Below are 19,517 nucleotides of genomic sequence, written 5' to 3' on the forward strand. Positions count from 1 at the left end.
TCTTTTGTGTGTGATGTTTGTAGGAGGCTTTGTCTAAATCTCAGGAGGTGGCTCACAACTTGGAGTTTGCTCGTGAGCTGCAGAAGAACTTTATGGCTTTAAATGTGGAGGTATGTTCTGTTGTCACTGGTGTTTTAAAAGCCAAACGGCTAACTTCACTCTTTACTCTATTTAGCATTTGACCTAAGTCTCATTTTGGCCTCAGAATCTAGCCTCCATCTCATCACAATCTCAGAATGAATACAGTCATTTTTAACTTCAGCCTCTAGCCTCAGTCTCGTTTCAACTTCAGCACTCTGTCTTATCTCAACTCCAGCCTTTAGTCCGCCTTATCTAGGGATGTTCTGATACAGGTATCAGAATCGGGTCCAATACTGCACTCACGTACTGTACTTGTACTCTTAAAGCTCAGATAACAAAAACTGATATTGAAAAACCATCTGACGTACAAATGCCATTGCCTACATTCATTGTCATTCAGCATACAAATGAAAATCGTTACGTCTTATTAAATAAATATATATGAAATAAATATAGTCTGCATGTGCTGCGCGCTTCAAAGTGAATGTGTGAAGCCGGCTGCTCATACACTGAAAACACATCCGAGCATCAAGCACACTGTGTGTAGTAGATAGAAGAAAGTGCATTCACCTTGAAGCATGCAGCACATACAGACTACATATTTGTACTTAGTTGCAGCCTTTTTCGGTTAAAGGAATGTTCCAGGTTCAATACAAGTTCTCAATCGACAGCATTTGTAACATAATATTGATTACCACAAAAATTTATTTCGACTTGTTCCTCCTTTTCTTCTTCTTCTTCAAAAAAAGCAAAAATCTGGGTTCCAGTGAGGCACTTACAATGGAAGTGAATGGGGCCAATCTGTAAACATTAAAATACATTAAAAAATAAACATTAATAAACATTAAAAAATTTAGCCAGAAGATGTAAACGATATGCGTGTTAACGTGATTTTAGTGTGATAAAATCACTTACTAATCTTTTCTGTGTAAAGGTATAGCCAATTTTATAACTTTGTTGACAAGATGTAATGTCAACAAAACCCTAAAACGACTGAAATTACGATTTAAACAACTTTACAGCTCAAATAATACATGAGTTTTAATAGAATTAAATATGTGCTTTTTTTAAATTATAAGCTCCACATTTCTGGTTTTAAATCCTCCAAATATTGGCCCCATTCACTTCCATTGTAAGTGCCTCATTGTATCTTTGATAGTAGCTTTTTTTAATTATAATTTTTATAATTTTACTTATTTGTCACACATTATACATTTGCACATATACAGTGAAATTCTTTTATTCACATATCCCAGCTAAGCTGGGGTCAGAGTGCAGGGTCAGCCATGATACGGCGCCCCTGGAGCAGATAGGGTCAAAGGCCTTGCTCAAGGGCCCAACAGTGGCATCTTGGCGGTGCTGGGGCTTGAACCCCCGACCTTCTGATCAGTAACCCAGAGCCTTAACCGCTGAGACACTGCCCCCATAAATTTGTACTGTACTTATCCCCTTTTCTCCCAGTTTGGAATGCCCAGTTCCCACTACTTAGTAGGTCCTCGTGGTGGCGCGGTTACTCACCTCAGTCTGGGTGGCGGAAGACAAGTCTCAGTTGCCTCCGCTTCTGAGACAGTCGTTCCGTGCATCTTATCATATGGCTCGTTGTGCATGACACCGCGGAGACTCCCAGCATGTGGAGGCTCATGCTACTCTCTGCGATCCGCGCACAACTTGCCGCGAGAACCACTAATCACGACCACGAGGAGGTTACCCCATGTGACTTTACTCTCCCTAGCAACCGGGACAGTTTGGTTGCTTAGGAGACCTGGCTGGAGTCACACCCTGGATTCAAACTCGCGACTCCAGGGGTGGTAGTCAGCGTCAATACTCGCTGAGCTACCCAGGCCCCGATAGTAGTTTTTAAATATATAAAGAAAAGGAGGATCAGGTTTAAAAAAAATAAACAATTTGTGGTCAACATTACGGCACAAATGCTGTATTGAGCTTAACTTGTATTGAACCCATAACATTCCTTTAATCACACTGGATCATGTAATGACCTGCTTTTTCTGGAGGTGTGAAGTCGTTGTCTAGAAAACTGAAAGGGCTTCACTCTGTTTTTTTGCCAAAATAAAAAACTGTTGAAATGGGGGGAAAAAAGACACAAAAATATATTACTACTGTATAGTTACATAAAATTCACTACTACTACTGATATTAATGATAATAATAAATCAATAATTATATTATTTTTAATCAAAATCTCAAATCTGTGATGTTCTGTTGTACAGCACTTTATATGACAACAATCCAAATGTTTTATTATGGCTTGTGTTGTGAGGATCTGTATAGAAGTACTTCATATGATAAAAAAAATGCAATGTTATGTTAAATTAATTGTTCTATTTTCATTTTATTAAAGTTTTAATGAATTCATATATTTGGACAGCCTTTTCATGATAAAATTAAGCTGTCAAATACGGAATTCAGAAAAACCAAATTCTTGAAAAAAATTCCGCATGCAGAGATGCTTCTGTTCATAAATGTACCTGCCCCTTACATTTGCAAAATAATCCTTATTTAAAGACAGCCTTTACATATTGTTTGTTTTTTTTGTCTGTGAAATTATAAATATTTAACTTTTTGACAATGTTGGAGCTAAAAATGATTTTTTGTTTTTTTTTGTTTTGGATAATGTCTTTTGAGTTGCTGAAACCAATAAAATAATCAGGCAATTTCTCTTGGTTTTTTTAAAGTGATTGTTTTTATATAAAAATAAAATTACTATTATTATTTTGTGACCACTAAAAATTACTTCTGTTGATGTCTTGAGTAACAGTTGCTAAAAATAATAAACATGCTGTCCTCAATTTAACTGTCTTGCCATCATTGAAAACTGGATTATTACAAAAAACGGTTATCAGAATCGGCAAGTGCCGAAAAGGAAGTATCGGTACTTATACTCCAGAAAATGGTATCAGGACATCCCTAGTCTCATATTGACTTAGCACTTTTCTTCAGACTTAACATTTTGTTTCTACCATAATTTCTGTCCATATTTTAATGTTTGCTGTTTGTTCTTTTTGTAGATCCAGAAAACGGTGAAAAAGATGGCACGGCGGGAGCAGTTGAAGAGGGAGGAGGCAGAGCGCAAGCGACTGAAGGCGGTGCTGGAGGTTCAGTACCTTCTGGACCAACTGGGGGAGGAAAGCGTGAGGCGCGACCTGACTCAGTCCAGTGTGGAAGCTCCACTGCTCACAGAGTCAGAGCTCACAGCCCTGGACGAGTTCTACAAGCTGATTGGCCCTGAGCGGGACTCTAGTGTAAGGTGAGGGCATAGGGGCACAGCTTCCTTCTGCTCTCTATGTAAAAGTTCAGGTTGCAAGCTCTTATTTGTTTAGTTTATTTGTTTGCAAAAAGTAGATTGAGTGCATTTATTCCAGGTTGGCGGATCAGTTTGTGGAAGCATCCATGCATTTGTGGGAGTTGTTGGAAGGAAGGGATAAAGCTGTGGCTGGAACCACATGTAAGTAACTGTCAGTGAAGTACATCAACTGTGTAATCAAGCCAATATTAGCTCTCCAGTGAGATCTAAATGCCAACAGCACCATCCCCTACTTGGCCTCCCTATGAATGGTTGCACTTGCCATTGCTTTTGAAAGCTGTGCTCTGTCTCGGGCCCATGAGGGTCAGCAGTGCTTCATGCTGACTTGTGGCCCACATCAGCAACTGGGCAGGCAGCCAGTGGTGTGCACAAAACCCCTCTGCTGGAGGTTTCAGTGATGGACAGGGCTTTCCCTCTCCTCATTACACTGCCATAAAAAGGTAAAACTATGCAGTAATTAAGCCAATCCTGAAACTGAGAAAAATGGCTTCAAATGTACTTATATTTTAGTGTGAATTTTATATTACTTGGCATAGGTGAGCCAAACCTGTCTGTGTCTAGAGACCCGATTTTGGTCATAACGTGTCAACAGTGTGTAGTTGCTACTACACTACAGCATTATAGAATGCCCACCTCTCACATTTTTTGGCTGTTGAGGGAAAGTAAAGTTGATAGCTTTTTATTTTTGTCTTCAAACAGACAAAGCCCTTAAGGAAACCTTAAACAAGATGCTGCTAAGTGGGTACTTTGATCATGCTCAAACGCATCAGAATGGAGTTTGTGAAGAGGAGACACGGACCGCTGCTGCAGAGTCATCAGAGAGCGAGGACCACCCTGCTGAGCCAGGTATAAATAAAACCAATCAAATCTTAGAACTAGGGGTGTTATGATGTATTGTGCTGCGATATATTGCAATATAAAAATGTGACGATTTGAAAAATAAATTGTGATTTAAGTTATTTTTATTCATTTCTCAATTTTGACCGAATTTATTTTGATAATCGACTAATCTAATGATTATTAGAACGATTATTTGACTATTCGGGCGATTATTGCAATGATTAATCATTGACTCTAAACCGACTATTCAGCTTGTGCCCCGACTTAAAAGGTTGTATTAAACATGTTTGCTAACAATAAAGAGGACAAAGTCATCTTTTAAAAATACCTCTAAATGACATTCACTGAATTAAAGGGAAAAAATACTTTTATGTTTAATTCAGTAAAAAAGTTACTACAAAAAAATCCTATTATTATCAAGTGTATTTGTCTTTTTTTCCATTTAAAATTGTCTAAAAATCCTTAAAACAAGATACATTTACTTGAGAAGTAACACAAGATATTTAGACTTGCTTTAAAGAATGTATCTTAAATACAAGTGTATTTTGTATATGTGTATTTTTTCACTTGGTTATACTTCTGCGAGTGCAGTAAAGATGAAATACACCTATTCAAGATCTGTTCTCTAAAAGCAAGTCTAAATAATCTTATATGCTGCTTCTCAGGTGAATGCATCTTTTTTTCGATATTTTAAAATATTTGTATTAATATTATATTAAAACATTCTCAGATAAATAAAAAAACAATTATTCTGCAGTATAGCTGCTAAAGTAAATGTACGTTGTTTTAAAGGAGTTTTAGATATTTATATGAAGACTACCCTCTTTCACTTTTTTGTTCACTTCAATCCATCTTTAACTCACAAAAAAACAAACTCTCTCTTATTAATAAAGCTGCGTTTTGACAATTTTCTTCACAATAAGAAATGCACCGTGACATATTATGATTCACTAACTTGCCATTGCGTTATAATCTAGCTACATTAAGCGCGTGCACTCGAGGGATGAGCGTCCCCGCAACAAAGTGTACCTCAGCCGGGTGCAGTTTCAATCTCTCCCCCTTAGATCGGGACACTTCGCGCAACTCATAGAAGAGGTGCTGACTGTACAGAGAAATGCCAGTTTCCTTATTATTTTAACTTTAATAAAGCTATAACACATTAAATAGAACTGCATTAAAGATGTAATGCCGGGGTGTTTCCTTTAAAGACGCTCGACACACAAGTTTTGCTTAAGCCGAGCGTCAGCTCCGGCTCTGCTTATTCCACAACAAGAGCGCTTCTGTATTTACTTATTTTGTATTTTTGCATTATAATTCCCTCATACTTTGTGATCGACATCACCTGAAGCTGTTTGGAAAGTTGAGAGTGCATCTGGACTGTGAGATGTGTTTTCTTCCTCTCCTCAGTCAGGTGCGAGCTGCAGTGCTGCTCTTGTGTGCAATCATTAGAGTTTTATATGATCTTATGTTACGTTAAGATCAAACGACTATTCGACAACGAAAATTTGTCTACAATTTTTTTGTCGATGTTGTCGATAATGTCGCCTAATCGTTTCAGCCCTACTGTGTTATGGACATTACATATTATTAAGTCATTTAGATGTTAATTGGAGAAGCACAAACCTCCTTCGCTCATTTACTGAGGATTCGCTGACTGTTGATTTGCACTGTAACAGAATTCTAGCTTACTGCAATTATATCTGGAGTGGGATCATTTTGACACTTTGCGATTAGAACTGCAACATGATAAACTGTAATCACCATCTCTTATTGCTGTGCTGCTCAGTGTGAGCCATGCATGGGGCGCATCTGGCCCTCAAACCATTTATTGTGGCCAGCTTGATGTCATCAAATAAGTTAATGCATGTTCATGAAATGTGAGGTGTCCTTTTTTTTTTTTTTTTAAGTATTTACAGTCATTCTTACCATCGATGAATCGAAGAAACAGCAAATGGATGTAAAGAATACATCAAACAAAGGCGCAAATATAAATGTGTTCGTAGGCTACTTTATGTAACATGAGTGCTGTGTCAGTCTCACATTGATAGTTTGTGTGCATCCACTCAAACTTGCTCACTCTTCTCAGCATGAGTCAGCGGGTGAGGCTGTCAATCCCATTTGAAAAGCTCAACAGAAATTCACAGTATGCTCGGCGCGAAGGGTAATAAAAATATATCCTGAATAATGCCGTTGAGACATCTCCTAAATGCTTATTTATTGGGTTGTGTTCCTAACATAAACAAAACCCTAAAATAGGGTAACCATATGTAGTATTTATTTCTCATTGAAGCACTTTTAGCTAGTATTGTTCTATATACAGTACTGTGCAAAAGTTTTAGGCACTTGTGAAAACTGTTGCATAGTGTGGATGTCTTCAAAAATAATGCCATAAATAGTTTTCATATATCATTTAACATCATACAAGGTGCAGTAAACAAAGCTAAATCAATAATAGGTGACCACCTTTGCTTTCAAAACAGCACCAATTATCTTAGGTGCACCTGGACATGGTTTTTCTTGGTTTTTGGCAGATAGGATGTTCTTCTATTTATTTAGGCTGTCTTCAATTTCTATATATATATATTTTAAGAGTAGTGCATTTTTATTGAAGTATATGGCCTACTTGTAAAAAGTGTGGATCTTTGGTGGAAAAAAGGGCGAGAGTGAAATCTGCATTGTGCGAGAGAGGTTTAATAATAGTTCTGTATTAATATACTAGTAAAGCTATGGGAGAATTTAATCCTAATAATGCCAAATATAATATTTGATTTTATTTCATCAGTAAATTTAGGGCCTTCACTTTTTAACTGGAAAAGCCTGCATTTTCATTTATTTATTTCTGAAAATATTTTAGGTGACAACTACTTTTGAAATTACAATATCTTAAATATTTTAAATGTATGTAATCAGTGACCCTGTGCAAGCATTCTGTATGTATGCATATACAATTCTGTATTTTCAGCTAAGCAGGATTAGGAATATTTTGGTTCTGGTGTCACCATTGCCCTGTTCTGTGCTGATTTTTAGTCCCAGTAAATCACTGATAAATCATTAAGCATTTTAATGAACAGTAATTTTAGTTAAGTTTTACTAGTAAAGGAAAATAAATTTTGCATGTGTCATAAGTAAAATAAGTTAAAAGTAATAAAAAATAACTTTCAATCTTAACTTTCTTAAGGCTTTGTTTTAAGTTTCGTGAGTGTATTGAATAGTAAATTCAGTATCGTGAATAGGGCTGCAACTAACGATTATTTTGATAATCGATTAATCTAACGATTATTGGACCGATTATTGTAACGATTCATCATTAGCTCTTAACCGATTATTCAGCTTGTGCCCTGACTTAAAAGGTTGTATTAAACGTGGTTACTAACAAAGAGGACAAAATCATCTTTTAAAAATACCTCTAAATGACATTCACTGAATTAAAGGGAAATTAAGTTTAATTCGGTAAAGAAATTCACTGCAAAAAATCGTAGTAAGTGTTTTTGTCTTGTTTTCCATTTAAAACAGATCAAGATCTATTCTCTAAAAGCAAGTCTAAATATCTTATATGCTGCTTCTCAGGTGAATGCATCTTTTTTTTTTTTAAAGGATTTAAGATATTTTAAAATGTATTTATATTAATTTCAACTTTCTCAGATAACAATTTTTTCTTCTGCAGTATAGCTGCCAAAGTAAATGTACATTGTTTTAAAGGAGTTTTAGATATTTATATTGGAAAACAAGCCAAGACAAAAACCATATCAAAAACATATTTTGTTGCAGTGTATAATGGGGCGAAGACTACCCTCCCTCACCTTTGTTCACATCAATCCATCTTTAACTCACAAAAAAACAAAATCTCTCTTATTAACAAAGCTGCTTATTGCCAATTTTCTTCATTATAAGAAATGCACAGTGACACTGTGATTATGATTCAACAAGTCACGAGCCATCACGTTTTAATCTAGCTGCATTAAGCGTGCGTGCTCGAGGGACGAGCGTCCCTGTGACAGAGTGTGCATCAGCCTTGCGCAGTTTCAATCTCTCCCCCTTAGATCGGGACATTCGCACAATTTATAGAAGTGGCGCTGACCACACAGAGAAGTGACAGTTTTGGAGTCTGTAGTGATTTACATGATCTGCTTCCATATTATCTGAACTTTAATAAAGCTATAACGCTTTAAATATAATTGCATTTAAGATGTAAGGCCGGGGTGTTTCCTTTAAAGACACTCCGGCTCCACTTATTCCACAACGAGAGTGCTTCTGTATTTAATTATTATGTATTTTTGCATTATAATTCCCTCATACTTTGCGATCTACATCACCTGAAGCTGTTTGGAAGGTTTGGAGTGCGTCTGTGAGCTGTTTTCAGTTAGGCACGAACTGCAGTGCTGCTCTCGCGTGTCATCATTAGAGTTAATATGATCTCATGTTACGTTAAATGAGATCAAACGACTATTCGACAATGAAAAGTTTTGTCGACAATTTTTTATTGTCGACGTTGTCAACTAATCATGTAAACTGAACTGTGAGATGAGTGAAACAAAAATACTTCCAGCTGATAGCTCAAGATGATGCTGTTTATATTTTCACAGAGGTGTCCACTCAAGAATACATTGAAACTACTGAGGTTGAAGCAACAGAGGTATGAATTGATATTGCCACCCTTTTTTACATGTGCACTTGCTATAAATCCTTATGTCGTATCTTGTTTTCCATATAGTTAATTTTGAAACTCTTTTTATTAGTACGTAAACAAACAGTTCATTCCAGAAGACACCTACAGCAGCAGCGACAAAGAACGAGGAGGAGAGTGGAACACAAGCTCTCAGGTATGATGATGCAACTCTTCTGTCAAAGTAGAAACTGTTAAATTAGCAGGTTTTGGCCAAATGTTTTGTTTTTTTAATCCTTTTTCAAAATGAACAGGGTTCTTATGGTCATGGAAAACCTGGAAATACCAGGGAATTTTAAAATTGTGGTTTCCGGGGTAGCTCAGCAAGTAAAGACTCTGACTACCACCCCTGGAGTCGTGAGTTCGAATCCAGGTCATGCTGAGTGACTCAAGCCAGGTCTCCCAAGCAACCAAATTGGCCCAGTTGCTAGGGAGGGTAGAGTCACAGGAGGTAACCTCCTTGTGGTCGCTATAATGCGGTTCGCTCTTGGTGAGGCGCGTGGCGAGTTGTGCGTGGATGCCGCGGAGAATGGCGTGCAGCCTCCAGACGCGCTATGTCTCCGCACTCAATAAGCCACGTGATAAGATGCGCGGGTTGACCGTCTCAGACACGGAGGCAACTGAAATTCGTCCTCCGCCACCCAGATTGAGGAGAGTCACTACGCCACCACGAGGACTTAAAGCGCATTGGGAAGAAATTTATTTATTTTTTTTTGGTGATTTCCAGGCCTGGAAAAGTCATTTGTAAAAAAAAATTTAAAATCTAAAAACGTTATGGAAATTTCCACTTGTTTGTTTTTCTATCTAGTTTTCCACTGCTCTAAATGACCACTCACAAACCGCAATATCTATTGTTAACTCTATTGATTGGTATCTGACAAGTAAATTAAAATCCATCCCAGCATTCTATAAAAAGATTTGGAAAAATCCTTATTCAAAAAGTGTGGGAACCCTAGATTGTGTTATGCGAGTAAGCATTCTTTTTCTAATATATTCAGGAAGTATCAGTATGTGTTAGTCTTTAAACTAAAATTGTGATTGTGGTTTTAGTGATCCGATCGCAGTGTATCTCCAAGATGAATTGCATGCAGTTAACAAGCATATTTAGTGCTGTGCTCTTGTAATCGGATCACCTGAGAGGCATGTTAATACCAGATGTCTTTGCCTATGTTTTCCAACTCTTCATGCTGTCCTCTCTTTTCAGGCAGTGAGCACTCTCCAGCAGCAGCAGCCTCCTGCAGCCACAAGTCCGTCTCTTGTCAGCTCAGAACCACACACGCTGAACACAGTCCTGCCTCCCCCTGCAACTGACCCAGTGGTCAGGAAGCAGGTAGTCCAAGATCTCATGGCTCAAATGCAGGGTACCTTCAACTTCATGCAGGTGAGGAGCACAATTCCTTATTCTTCTCACACATCATCTTCAAGCACAGCACTGATTTTTCTAATGCATTTGTGATGCAGGACTCCATGCTGGATTTTGAGGGACCACCTTTAGATCCTGCCATTGTGTCAGCACAACCCATGAAACCTGCGCAGATGGTCTGTCCTCCAGGTTAGTATCTATTTTGGCTTTAATGCAGGTGTTGTGGGGTGGTAGTTAGTTTACTGTAGAATAGATGTATTGCTTGATTCATTCTACTAATGTTCTACTATGCTACTCTTTAGCTGACACAGAATCCAGACTTCCCCAACACAACACACTTCCTGTGCAGCCAGAACCCATGCAAGTAAGTTGCTTTTGGATAGTTGTTGTTTCATAGTAGTGTCCTGCATTGTGACATGCTATACTCTATCTAGAACTGTTTTAAACAGCATTTTTCTAATTAAATTGGTAATTCGACATATAGTTTTTAGGACCATGTTAATTGATACTGCATGGAACGTTAGTACCTTTAAACATGTATCACATTGCAGGATTATTTTGGTTAAGTGAACTCCAAAAAGCTAAAGCAGAAAGGGGAGCCTGGGTAGCTCAGTGGTAAAGACGCTGGCTATCACCCCTGGAGTTCGCTAGTTAGGGCTAGGGCGTGCTGAGTGACTCCAGCCAGGTCTCCTAAGCAACCAAATTGGCCCGGTTGCTAGGGAGGGTAGAGTCACATGGGGTAACCTCGTGGTCGCTATAACGTGGTTCGTTCTCGGTGGGGCACGTGGTGAGTTGAGCGTGGTTGCCGCGGTGGATGGCGTGAAGCCTCCACATGCGCTATGTCTCCGTGGCAACACGCTCGAGCCACGTGATAAGATGCATGGGTTGACAGTCTCGGAAGCGGGGGCAACTGGGATTCATCCTCCGCCACCTGGACTGAGGCGAATCACTACGTGACCACGAGGACTTAAGCACATTGGGAATTGGCCATTCCAAATTGGGAAAAGAAAAAAAAGCTAAAAGCAGATTGAAAAACTTTATTATAATGGTAACCAGATACAACATCGAAAGAGTTATTTAGGGGCAGTTTACACGACAACATTTTCAACTAAGGGTACGTTTACACGATAACGATGTACTAAAAATGGGAACGTTTTTCCTTTCCGCGAAAACGACTAAAAATGCTGTATTGTGCATGCCAGGCCAGTAGTTGGCGATGTCACTTTGTAAAGAAACACTACACGCCTGCGCACATAAGCATTCTTCTACAGAGCGGTGAATACAAACAATGAAGATGGTGAAAGCATCGAGCAATTTTGTCTGGACGGACGATTGAAGTAATAAACTCAAAATCTTGAGCAGCACAAACACAGTCCTGTAGTCCGTCATTGTAGTTTTGAATGTCTCATGCACATGCCTTTAGACTGAACTCTCAAGATTATTCAGTAAACTGCTCATTTTTACCATCACTTCATCTCCTGCCTTTTTCTCTATACCCCCTGCTGACTCTTGGGCTGGTAGGAGAGTGAGTTAACATAAGCTGTTGATGTTGACTGGTTTTGGGTATCAGACAGAACTCTGATATATGTATATCTTCTGACGGAGAGAGAGGTCTCATGTACACTGGATCTAACATGCATTTTCACTGCCTCATGTTTTCATATTCTAAGCATATCATTGAATACTGTACATAGCATCACATCTCTGTCTGTACACTGTTCACACTCCATACAAAACACTCCAAATGAATAAATTGTTGATTATTGTTATTTGCAGAGACACCAGTATTCATATTGATAATTATACATCTCAAATTGATGCCTATCAAGCCATCATTCTTTATATAACACTACAGGACTGTGTGCTGCTCAAGATTTTGAGTTTATTGACGCTTCTCCAGCAAAGTGTAGATTTACTGCATCACTACTACGACCAGCGGAGACGCATTTGTTACATACGCCAAATTATTAACTCGCATCTACGCCGACGAAGGGTATTCAAAAGGCGCGTTTGGGTAAGACCTGGGAGGACAAGCAGTTTGTGAGAACTTTTATCAATGGCGTTGTTGACGAGCGTGAATGGAAGGAAGACTTCCGCATGTCAAAAGCCTCTGTCGCTGCCTTCAGTGAAGAACTTCGTCCTTACCTCCAGGGCGAACAGACCAACATGAGATCACCAGTTGGAGCCCTGCTTTATAGTCCAGGGTCACTTGTAGTAATAAAGCAACCTCATCGTCCGTCCAGGCAAAACTGCTCGATGCTTTCGCCATCTTCATTGTTTGTATTCACCGCATGTGGAAGAATGCTTATGTGCGCAGGCGCGTAGTGTTTCTTTACATGAAGTGACTTCGCCAACTACTGGCCTGGCATGCATAATACAGCGTTTTTAGTCATTTTCGCGGATCCGTGTGAACGGGGATCGTTTTGACAACGTTGTCGTCTGTACAAAAAACTTTTTGGTTTTTAGTACATCGTTGTCGTGTAAACGTACCAAGTTTCCCTTACATGTACATTTTGTCAACTAACCATTAGCAGCACAACATTTTATACACATTTTCTGTATGGAATTAGCTAAAGTGTTCCTGAATCACTCTCGATTCCCCTTCTAAGGTACCTATGGTCCCCTCGCCAAAAGAGGCATATTCCTCCACACCCCCTGTCTACCAGTCCCCTCATATCTCTGAGCCCCGACCGCAGACAGACTCCACTGAACCCCTCCAGGTAAAACTATATGCCTCTTTTTTTTTTTTTTTTTTTTTTTTTTTGCAGATGCTGTGTGTAGACTTTGGATTGGATATGTGAGTGATGTAAAATGTACACACCCTAGGTCTCCATGCCCCTGTCGTCCGAGCAGCCCCCCACCCCTTCCTCTCAGCCCCAGGTGTTTCAGCCTGTCTCCAAACCCCTTCACAGTGGCATCAACGTTAATGCAGCTCCATTCCAGTCCATGCAAGCGGTAGGCCTCAACCTGTTTGCCCCACCCTGTACACCTTCATTCATTCACAGTTTGTCTGCCCATTTTGCTTCCGTTTTGTTTTTCATGACATGTATCAGGCTTGTTTTTTTTAAAGGATAATTAGGCTCTTTTCTACAAACATTATCCTTTGAGTATGTCTGTTGTTTGCTGTAAGCCCATTGCCTGCCATTTGTGGACTAGCAGTCAGTCACACACACAACTTTAATATTGAAGTCCTGTGACATTCTGGTCAGTGGTCAGATCTTTTTGAACCCATTAAGGGCTTTTCACACTTGAAATAACCCTGGGTAAATGGAATCCTGGGTTTTCTTGTTTCATGTTTCTTCACACTGTTCGTACTTTACCCTTGGTTAATAGTTAACTCTGAGTATTTATGTTCCGAGGTTTCACACTGTACATATTCATAAACACCAGGTTAATGTTCTTATTTGCATATTTGCGATGTCAATAACAGGGCTCGACATTAACGCTTGTCTGGGACAAGTGGATTTTTGAAAGGGCAAGTGAAAGACTGGACAAGTAGCCAAAAAAAAACAAACAACCGATTGTATTTGTGATATAGCCTAGGCCTGTGTCATTTATTTTGTAGTTCATATTCTGCTTTTGAAAATAATCCAGAGCACGTAATTTTATAATTTGCTAGCAATCAAATAATGGCTGCGCACTGACTGACTGACAGGCGGCTTATGGGTTTTTCGTTAAACATGCATGTGTGCTCCAAGGACCATTGTTGAAATTCAGATACACGTCTGAACGGTAAAATACATTTCGAAAATCCGCAAAAGCATTCATGTAAACACTGAGTTGTCTGAAGTGAATGTAAACAGTGGGGGGAAAAGAGGATTTGTGTCAGTGTAGGACTTGTTAGTGTAACCTAATAGACCTGTTGCTGTCTTGTGTGCCATTAATATTAATCAAATGACCATAACAAGAAAGAGAAAAGCATTCAATGCTCTTGATTGGATAACTTTAGTAGCTTTAAAAATTATTATTCTATTATAATCATGTAGGAAAGACCAGTATTAGTTTATCACATTTCATTCTGAATGTTTTCTTGATTTGTGTTTTTATTATCATCACTGACTGTTTACTAGTCATGAATAAGTACTTAAGAACTTGAAACAATTCTTGAATAATTAATAAATTAGTCTATTATTTGTTGTGCTATTGAAGCTGGTGTCAAGAATCGTAAAATTTCTCTACTGTTACAGCCAGCTCGTTAAAGACCGCAACATAAAGGGGAGACAAACACAAGATGTAATTAAGAAAATATATGTATTATAAATTAGTTTAAATAAGCAAAGAATATCAGAATTTGTCTAGTGGTTTAAACAAAACAAATATAATATGGAGCTGATGGTTGCAGGTGAGTATCGAGCAGAGAGTTGTGATCCTACCCCAAAGAGAGAGCAGAGACTGAACAATAGATCAATTAAACAATTACTTCCCAGAGCAACCAGAAACTGTCCCATACTGCCATCATAGGACAGAGAGAGGAAGGCCAGTGTCGGAACACTACTGACTATTGAAATTTTGATATTGTGACAATGTATATATATTGTGCAGGTATATCTTGCTGCAATAACATGATGAAAAAGTAGATCTCATTCCATAGAACTGTGAGCACCCTGTAAATGATGGCAATGGAGGCTTTTCTTTATTTGACTACAATACATAAAATAATATAACTACCAAATGACAATAGTTTCCTTCCCTACCCAGTACAGTTTACATTTCTGTTGCAGACAATTGAGTTTGTTGCATAGGTGTATTATTAGGTTGGGCATCCTTCATTAGTTTTAGAAAACATTCAACAGAAATTGAGATTTTATCTGAGCATGTAACTATTACTTAAATGTCCTTTTCTCTCTCCAGACAAGTAACTTTTTTTACTCTGACAACTTTGACCAATTTACTTGTCCATGAACGAGTACATGACTGCTTTAATGTCAAGCCCTGAAATAACAATGATTAGACATATACAGCTTATGACGGACAAGCAACCTGTATATTGAGCTGCTCTTCTGTGGAAATGTTGCAAAGCAAATCCACTCTGTTCATCCATCATCTTCTGAAATATGCCACAAACACATGGAATACTGTCTCATCATGGTAGTTATCGCGTTTGTCATCACTGTTCAACCCTTTATCGGTTTCCCTCAGATGGAGAACGTAAACAGTGTGTAAAAGTTGCAGCAACTGTACAAAGCGCATTAATATGAAATGAGGTTAGCACTCATGCATCATATGATTTATTGTGTGATGTTAATCAACTTTTTAAAACATTCTAACACTGCATCGTTTCACACTGTATGTCTTTGGCAATGCATTGTGGGGTTAACCCTGAAAAAGTGGTGCTAACACTGCTCCGGAGCAGAGTTTCATAAGCCCGGGTAAAAAGGGGTTCTAACCCTCTTTCGAAATTATAAGTGTTAAACATTGCTTTACCTGGGTTTAAGTGCAGTGTGAAAAGCCCTTTAAAGAGTCTATTATGATAAGACATGCAAGTCGATACTCTTACATTTCCCTCTCCCCCATTAGGTGTTCAATATGAACGCTCCAATTCCTCCAACCAATGAGATGGACTCTCAAAAGATTTCCAGTCAGTACCAGAGTAGTTATGGCCAGGGTTTCAGCACACAGGCCACCCTTCCAGCTGAGCAGCAGGAAATGCCTCAGGAATCCATGCAGTCAGGTAAGAGGAAACCATTTCTGGGATTTGCTGCTAAAATTTTATGGTTTTTCTGAAGGCTAGAGTATACTTTGTTTTTCCGCAAGCTGTTATGGCTGATGCACAGTCAAGTGCTCTAGCCTTTCAAATTATACTCTTTTGACCACGGGTCTGTACGAACATGTTTGTCGCTTGTGCACAACAACTGTTTGTGATATTCTTTAGTACAGTCAACTCCCTGTGCGTGTGCAGACGACATGGACAGTGGAGAAAACGACAATTTAAAGGAGACATAGCGGACTGCCTTTAATGTTGTTTCAAAACTGCAAGCTACTGTAAATTATTTGTATTGTTTTTGGTGTTGTTTTTGTTTCTTAGTAGGTAGCCCTTTCCATTCTCAAGACCAAGGTATTCCATCTGCAGGGGGGCACCAGTCTGTACCTCAGCAGCCCTCAGGGCAGGGCACAGGTTTTGGGCGGCCAGGTCAGTCCTTTTACAGCAACAGAGCAATGCCACGTGCTGGACCCAGAAATCCCAGAGGGGCTATGAATGGATACCGTGGACCATCCAATGGATTTAGAGGTCAAATATGCCCTTCTCTTTTTTTTTATTTTAAGCAAGATATGTTGGTCTGAAACGTAGTATGTTGAAACATGTTTTCTTGTATTTTTAGGTGGATATGATGGGTATAGCGCTCCATTCCCCAACACCCCAAACACCGGATATGGGCAGACTCAGTTCAGCACTCCAAGAGATTACTCCAACAGCACCTACCAACGGGTAACTTAAAAAAAAAATAATGCTGGGATAACTTTGTAGATTGGTGAACATTTGAGAAGTCCGATATGAAACAAAAAGTGGCCGTGATTGTTGAGTATGTGTTAAAGTCTGTCATGCATCTTCTTTATAGGATGGATATCAGCAAAGCTTCAAGCGAGGAGCCACCCAGGGACCTCGAGGTTGCTCTCGAGGTAATGCTCAAGTGATGCGGTCCTAAAAGCTTTGGGAAGACTTTTTTCTTTTTGGCCACTTTGAACATTCAGTTATTGAGAATGTTTTCCCCAGCCCATATTTTTACTCCTATCAGTGGATTTGTTTTTGGCTTATTCATTAAAGTAAGCCTGCTTTGATAGTTTTAATATACTAATGTGTTTTACACAGACTCGTGCAGAGCTGGAACTGTCAATGTTGTGATTTTTCAGCCAGGTCCTGTTTAAAACATAGATATTCCTGTAAACTTGAAAGATTTTCATTAATTTATTTTTTTTATAAAATAAAATGCAAAAAGTTAACTCTGTCTTTCCAATTCATAGGAGTGTTTTAATGTTGCGTTGGCCTGTCCCCCCTCCCCATACTTTTGCCAGTGTATTGGGTACTGAAGGCATTATTGTTTTTTTCACCCCATTTCATTTGAAGAGTTTTTCTGCTGTCCTGCCCTTTGTATGCTCATGTCATGAGAGAATGTTTCAATAAAGATGTGTTGCATTACCTGCTTGTCTGCCACTGCTTTCTTTTTGCTCTCCGTGCTCGGAATTTCCTCTTACCTGTCACCTTTGCCTTTGCTAAAGAGGTGGGGATTGACTTTGCTTCCTTTAGTCTTCTAAGGGGTGACAAGGGATTGGCCAGCTTTTTAGTCAGTTTTCTGCAACTGCTGTTTGCTTTGCCTCTTGCATCATGAACTGCATCCTGCTTTTCAGCAAGACAGAATTGGGTGTGAAGTATTGATTAAACACATTAGCCCTAAATTTGCCTTCAGTCTGGGAAGTGACCTCTGGCATTGCTCCAAATCCAGCAACAACTGATTTGAACAAACTTTTTTCCTCTACTTTGCTAAGTTAAATGATCTTACTTGACCTGTAGTTTAACAGCCATTTGAAGCTGATGTGATTTCATCTCAAAGAAACCCATTTCCTTTAATTTTAAAGAGGGTTTAAAAACCATTTATCCTAAAGTGTATTACATTTACTGTGCTTTTGTTCTATGTATGTATGTCATGTCAACCACAAGATGGTATGAGTAATTGAGGTTCTAGTGATCTCTGGATGTCTTACACGTGAATCTAATTTGTGTAATTTGAAGCATTTACACTGCATTTTGTGCATTTTTAGACTTCTAATTTCTGCACCACTTAAGGCACCTAACAGAATCGCAAGGAAACTTTTGCTTGAGCTAACTCTCTGTGTCAGCCTTAAACATTGGAAGATCAGGAGAGTGTTTATCGCTAGTGATGCAGAATTTACAAACTGCACTTTTAATTGTAGCATAATATGAGAAACGTACTCCATACCTGTGCTATAATGATTGGTGGTTTCTGAAGAGCTCCCACTATTTAGAGTGCTTATTGTATTTGCCAAATAAATGATTGAATGACACTAGCTAGTATTGAACTCTGCATTGATTTTCTTATGTATCTCGGTTTCAGGACGAGGGGGACAGTATCGGTCCAGCAGAGGAATGGGTCCCATGGCTGCACAACAAACCAGCTAAACTTAATATTTTAGCCGCTATCAGCCCTGTTCAACCCTGCTAATCTCTTCCACCCATTGGATTCCCAAACACGACCCGTGCCCCTCCACACCATGTAGTTAGATGACATCTTGGTAATCAAGGCATCAATTAATGGTTTTGGGAAAATGATATCAATGAGAATATAGCACTCCAAGCGCTCACTCTCAATCGTATGCTATATCATAGCTTTAAACATTTGAGACAGAACACGTGCCTTTTGATTATGGGTGATTTGTTTTTGATTAGACAAGGTGGAGAAATTAGTTGGTACACGTAGCTGGGAACAGCCACTAGATTCTGAATGTGAAATACACCGTATACCAAAGGCACTTTGATTTTGGCTGAACATTTAGTGAATATGAAGAATTTACTTGTATTAACTGTATTGTAACTTGATTTTCTAATTTTTTTGACTTAGCCAAATGGTTTACAGAAAATGCATTGCACTGTATGTGGCTGAATGACTGCTTCATTGTATTTCTTCCAATTACAGTTGATAAGGATTAATGCTAACAAATAAATGATTTTTGAAGGACAAAGCACTTTTTTAAAAGTTTTTCCCACACATACTGTATGAGATACAAGAAGAGATGCTCTTCTTTGTAGCTACAGTGTACTTGTGTGTTTATGTTAAATACAGCACACATTTATAGGTTATTAGTACTTGATACGATGAAAAAGAACTAGATGATACAAAAAACTGACGCTTTTGACAATCTGCTTTAAGTACTAAAACATTTTCAACAGATTAAACCTGTTCGGTCTGCATGATACCTAAAATGAATTGCGAAAACTCCATTTGTTAACTGAAGTTGCTTTGTTACCTTGTTCAAAAAGCAAATTTTATTTTTTTTTCAAATCAATGTTTTAATTGACACATCTGACTTAAACTTCACTCTGAAAATTCCCAATGTAGGTAACAGTTAAAAGTTCAGGATAGCCCTAATCAATTAAAAAAATGAATCCACAGACTTCCAGTACAAGAAGCTTTCCATGGCCATTAAAAATCTCCACAACATATGTAAAAAGATACTTTCAAAAACAAAAAGAAATCAAACATGTTTATATCAAACAGCAAAGTTTGCATTTACTG

The 19,517-nt window shown here is 38.6% G+C and overlaps 1 protein-coding gene and 1 long non-coding RNA gene across 5 annotated transcripts in view; one reads left to right on the forward strand and one right to left on the reverse strand.

Moving 5' to 3' along the window:
- Nucleotides 1–12,552, reverse strand: part of LOC127450712 (uncharacterized) — a 25,167-nt gene extending 12,615 nt beyond the window's left edge. For both annotated transcript variants that reach the window (XR_007899024.1, XR_007899023.1), the window contains exon 1: nt 12,415–12,552. This is a non-coding gene — a long non-coding RNA (uncharacterized LOC127450712). The remainder of the gene's footprint in view (nt 1–12,414) is intronic.
- Nucleotides 1–19,507, forward strand: part of LOC127450671 (caprin-1-like) — a 24,709-nt gene extending 5,202 nt beyond the window's left edge. For 2 of the 3 annotated variants that reach the window (XM_051714955.1, XM_051714961.1), the window contains exons 4-19: nt 24–110; nt 3,108–3,346; nt 3,462–3,544; nt 4,103–4,249; nt 8,827–8,876; nt 8,980–9,063; nt 10,111–10,287; nt 10,368–10,458; nt 10,572–10,633; nt 12,879–12,989; nt 13,096–13,224; nt 15,787–15,940; nt 16,295–16,498; nt 16,590–16,696; nt 16,827–16,887; nt 18,339–19,507. In XM_051714955.1, coding sequence (XP_051570915.1) covers nt 24–110; nt 3,108–3,346; nt 3,462–3,544; nt 4,103–4,249; nt 8,827–8,876; nt 8,980–9,063; nt 10,111–10,287; nt 10,368–10,458; nt 10,572–10,633; nt 12,879–12,989; nt 13,096–13,224; nt 15,787–15,940; nt 16,295–16,498; nt 16,590–16,696; nt 16,827–16,887; nt 18,339–18,403 — 1,851 coding nt within the window. In that variant the 3' untranslated portion in view covers nt 18,404–19,507. The remainder of the gene's footprint in view (nt 1–23; nt 111–3,107; nt 3,347–3,461; nt 3,545–4,102; nt 4,250–8,826; nt 8,877–8,979; nt 9,064–10,110; nt 10,288–10,367; nt 10,459–10,571; nt 10,634–12,878; nt 12,990–13,095; nt 13,225–15,786; nt 15,941–16,294; nt 16,499–16,589; nt 16,697–16,826; nt 16,888–18,338) is intronic. The other variant, XM_051714963.1, reaches the window with a different exon arrangement.
- Nucleotides 19,508–19,517: the final 10 nt, after the last annotated feature.

Source organism: Myxocyprinus asiaticus, chromosome 2 (genome assembly GCF_019703515.2).
Source record: "Myxocyprinus asiaticus isolate MX2 ecotype Aquarium Trade chromosome 2, UBuf_Myxa_2, whole genome shotgun sequence".
Classification (NCBI taxonomy): domain Eukaryota; kingdom Metazoa; phylum Chordata; class Actinopteri; order Cypriniformes; family Catostomidae; genus Myxocyprinus; species Myxocyprinus asiaticus.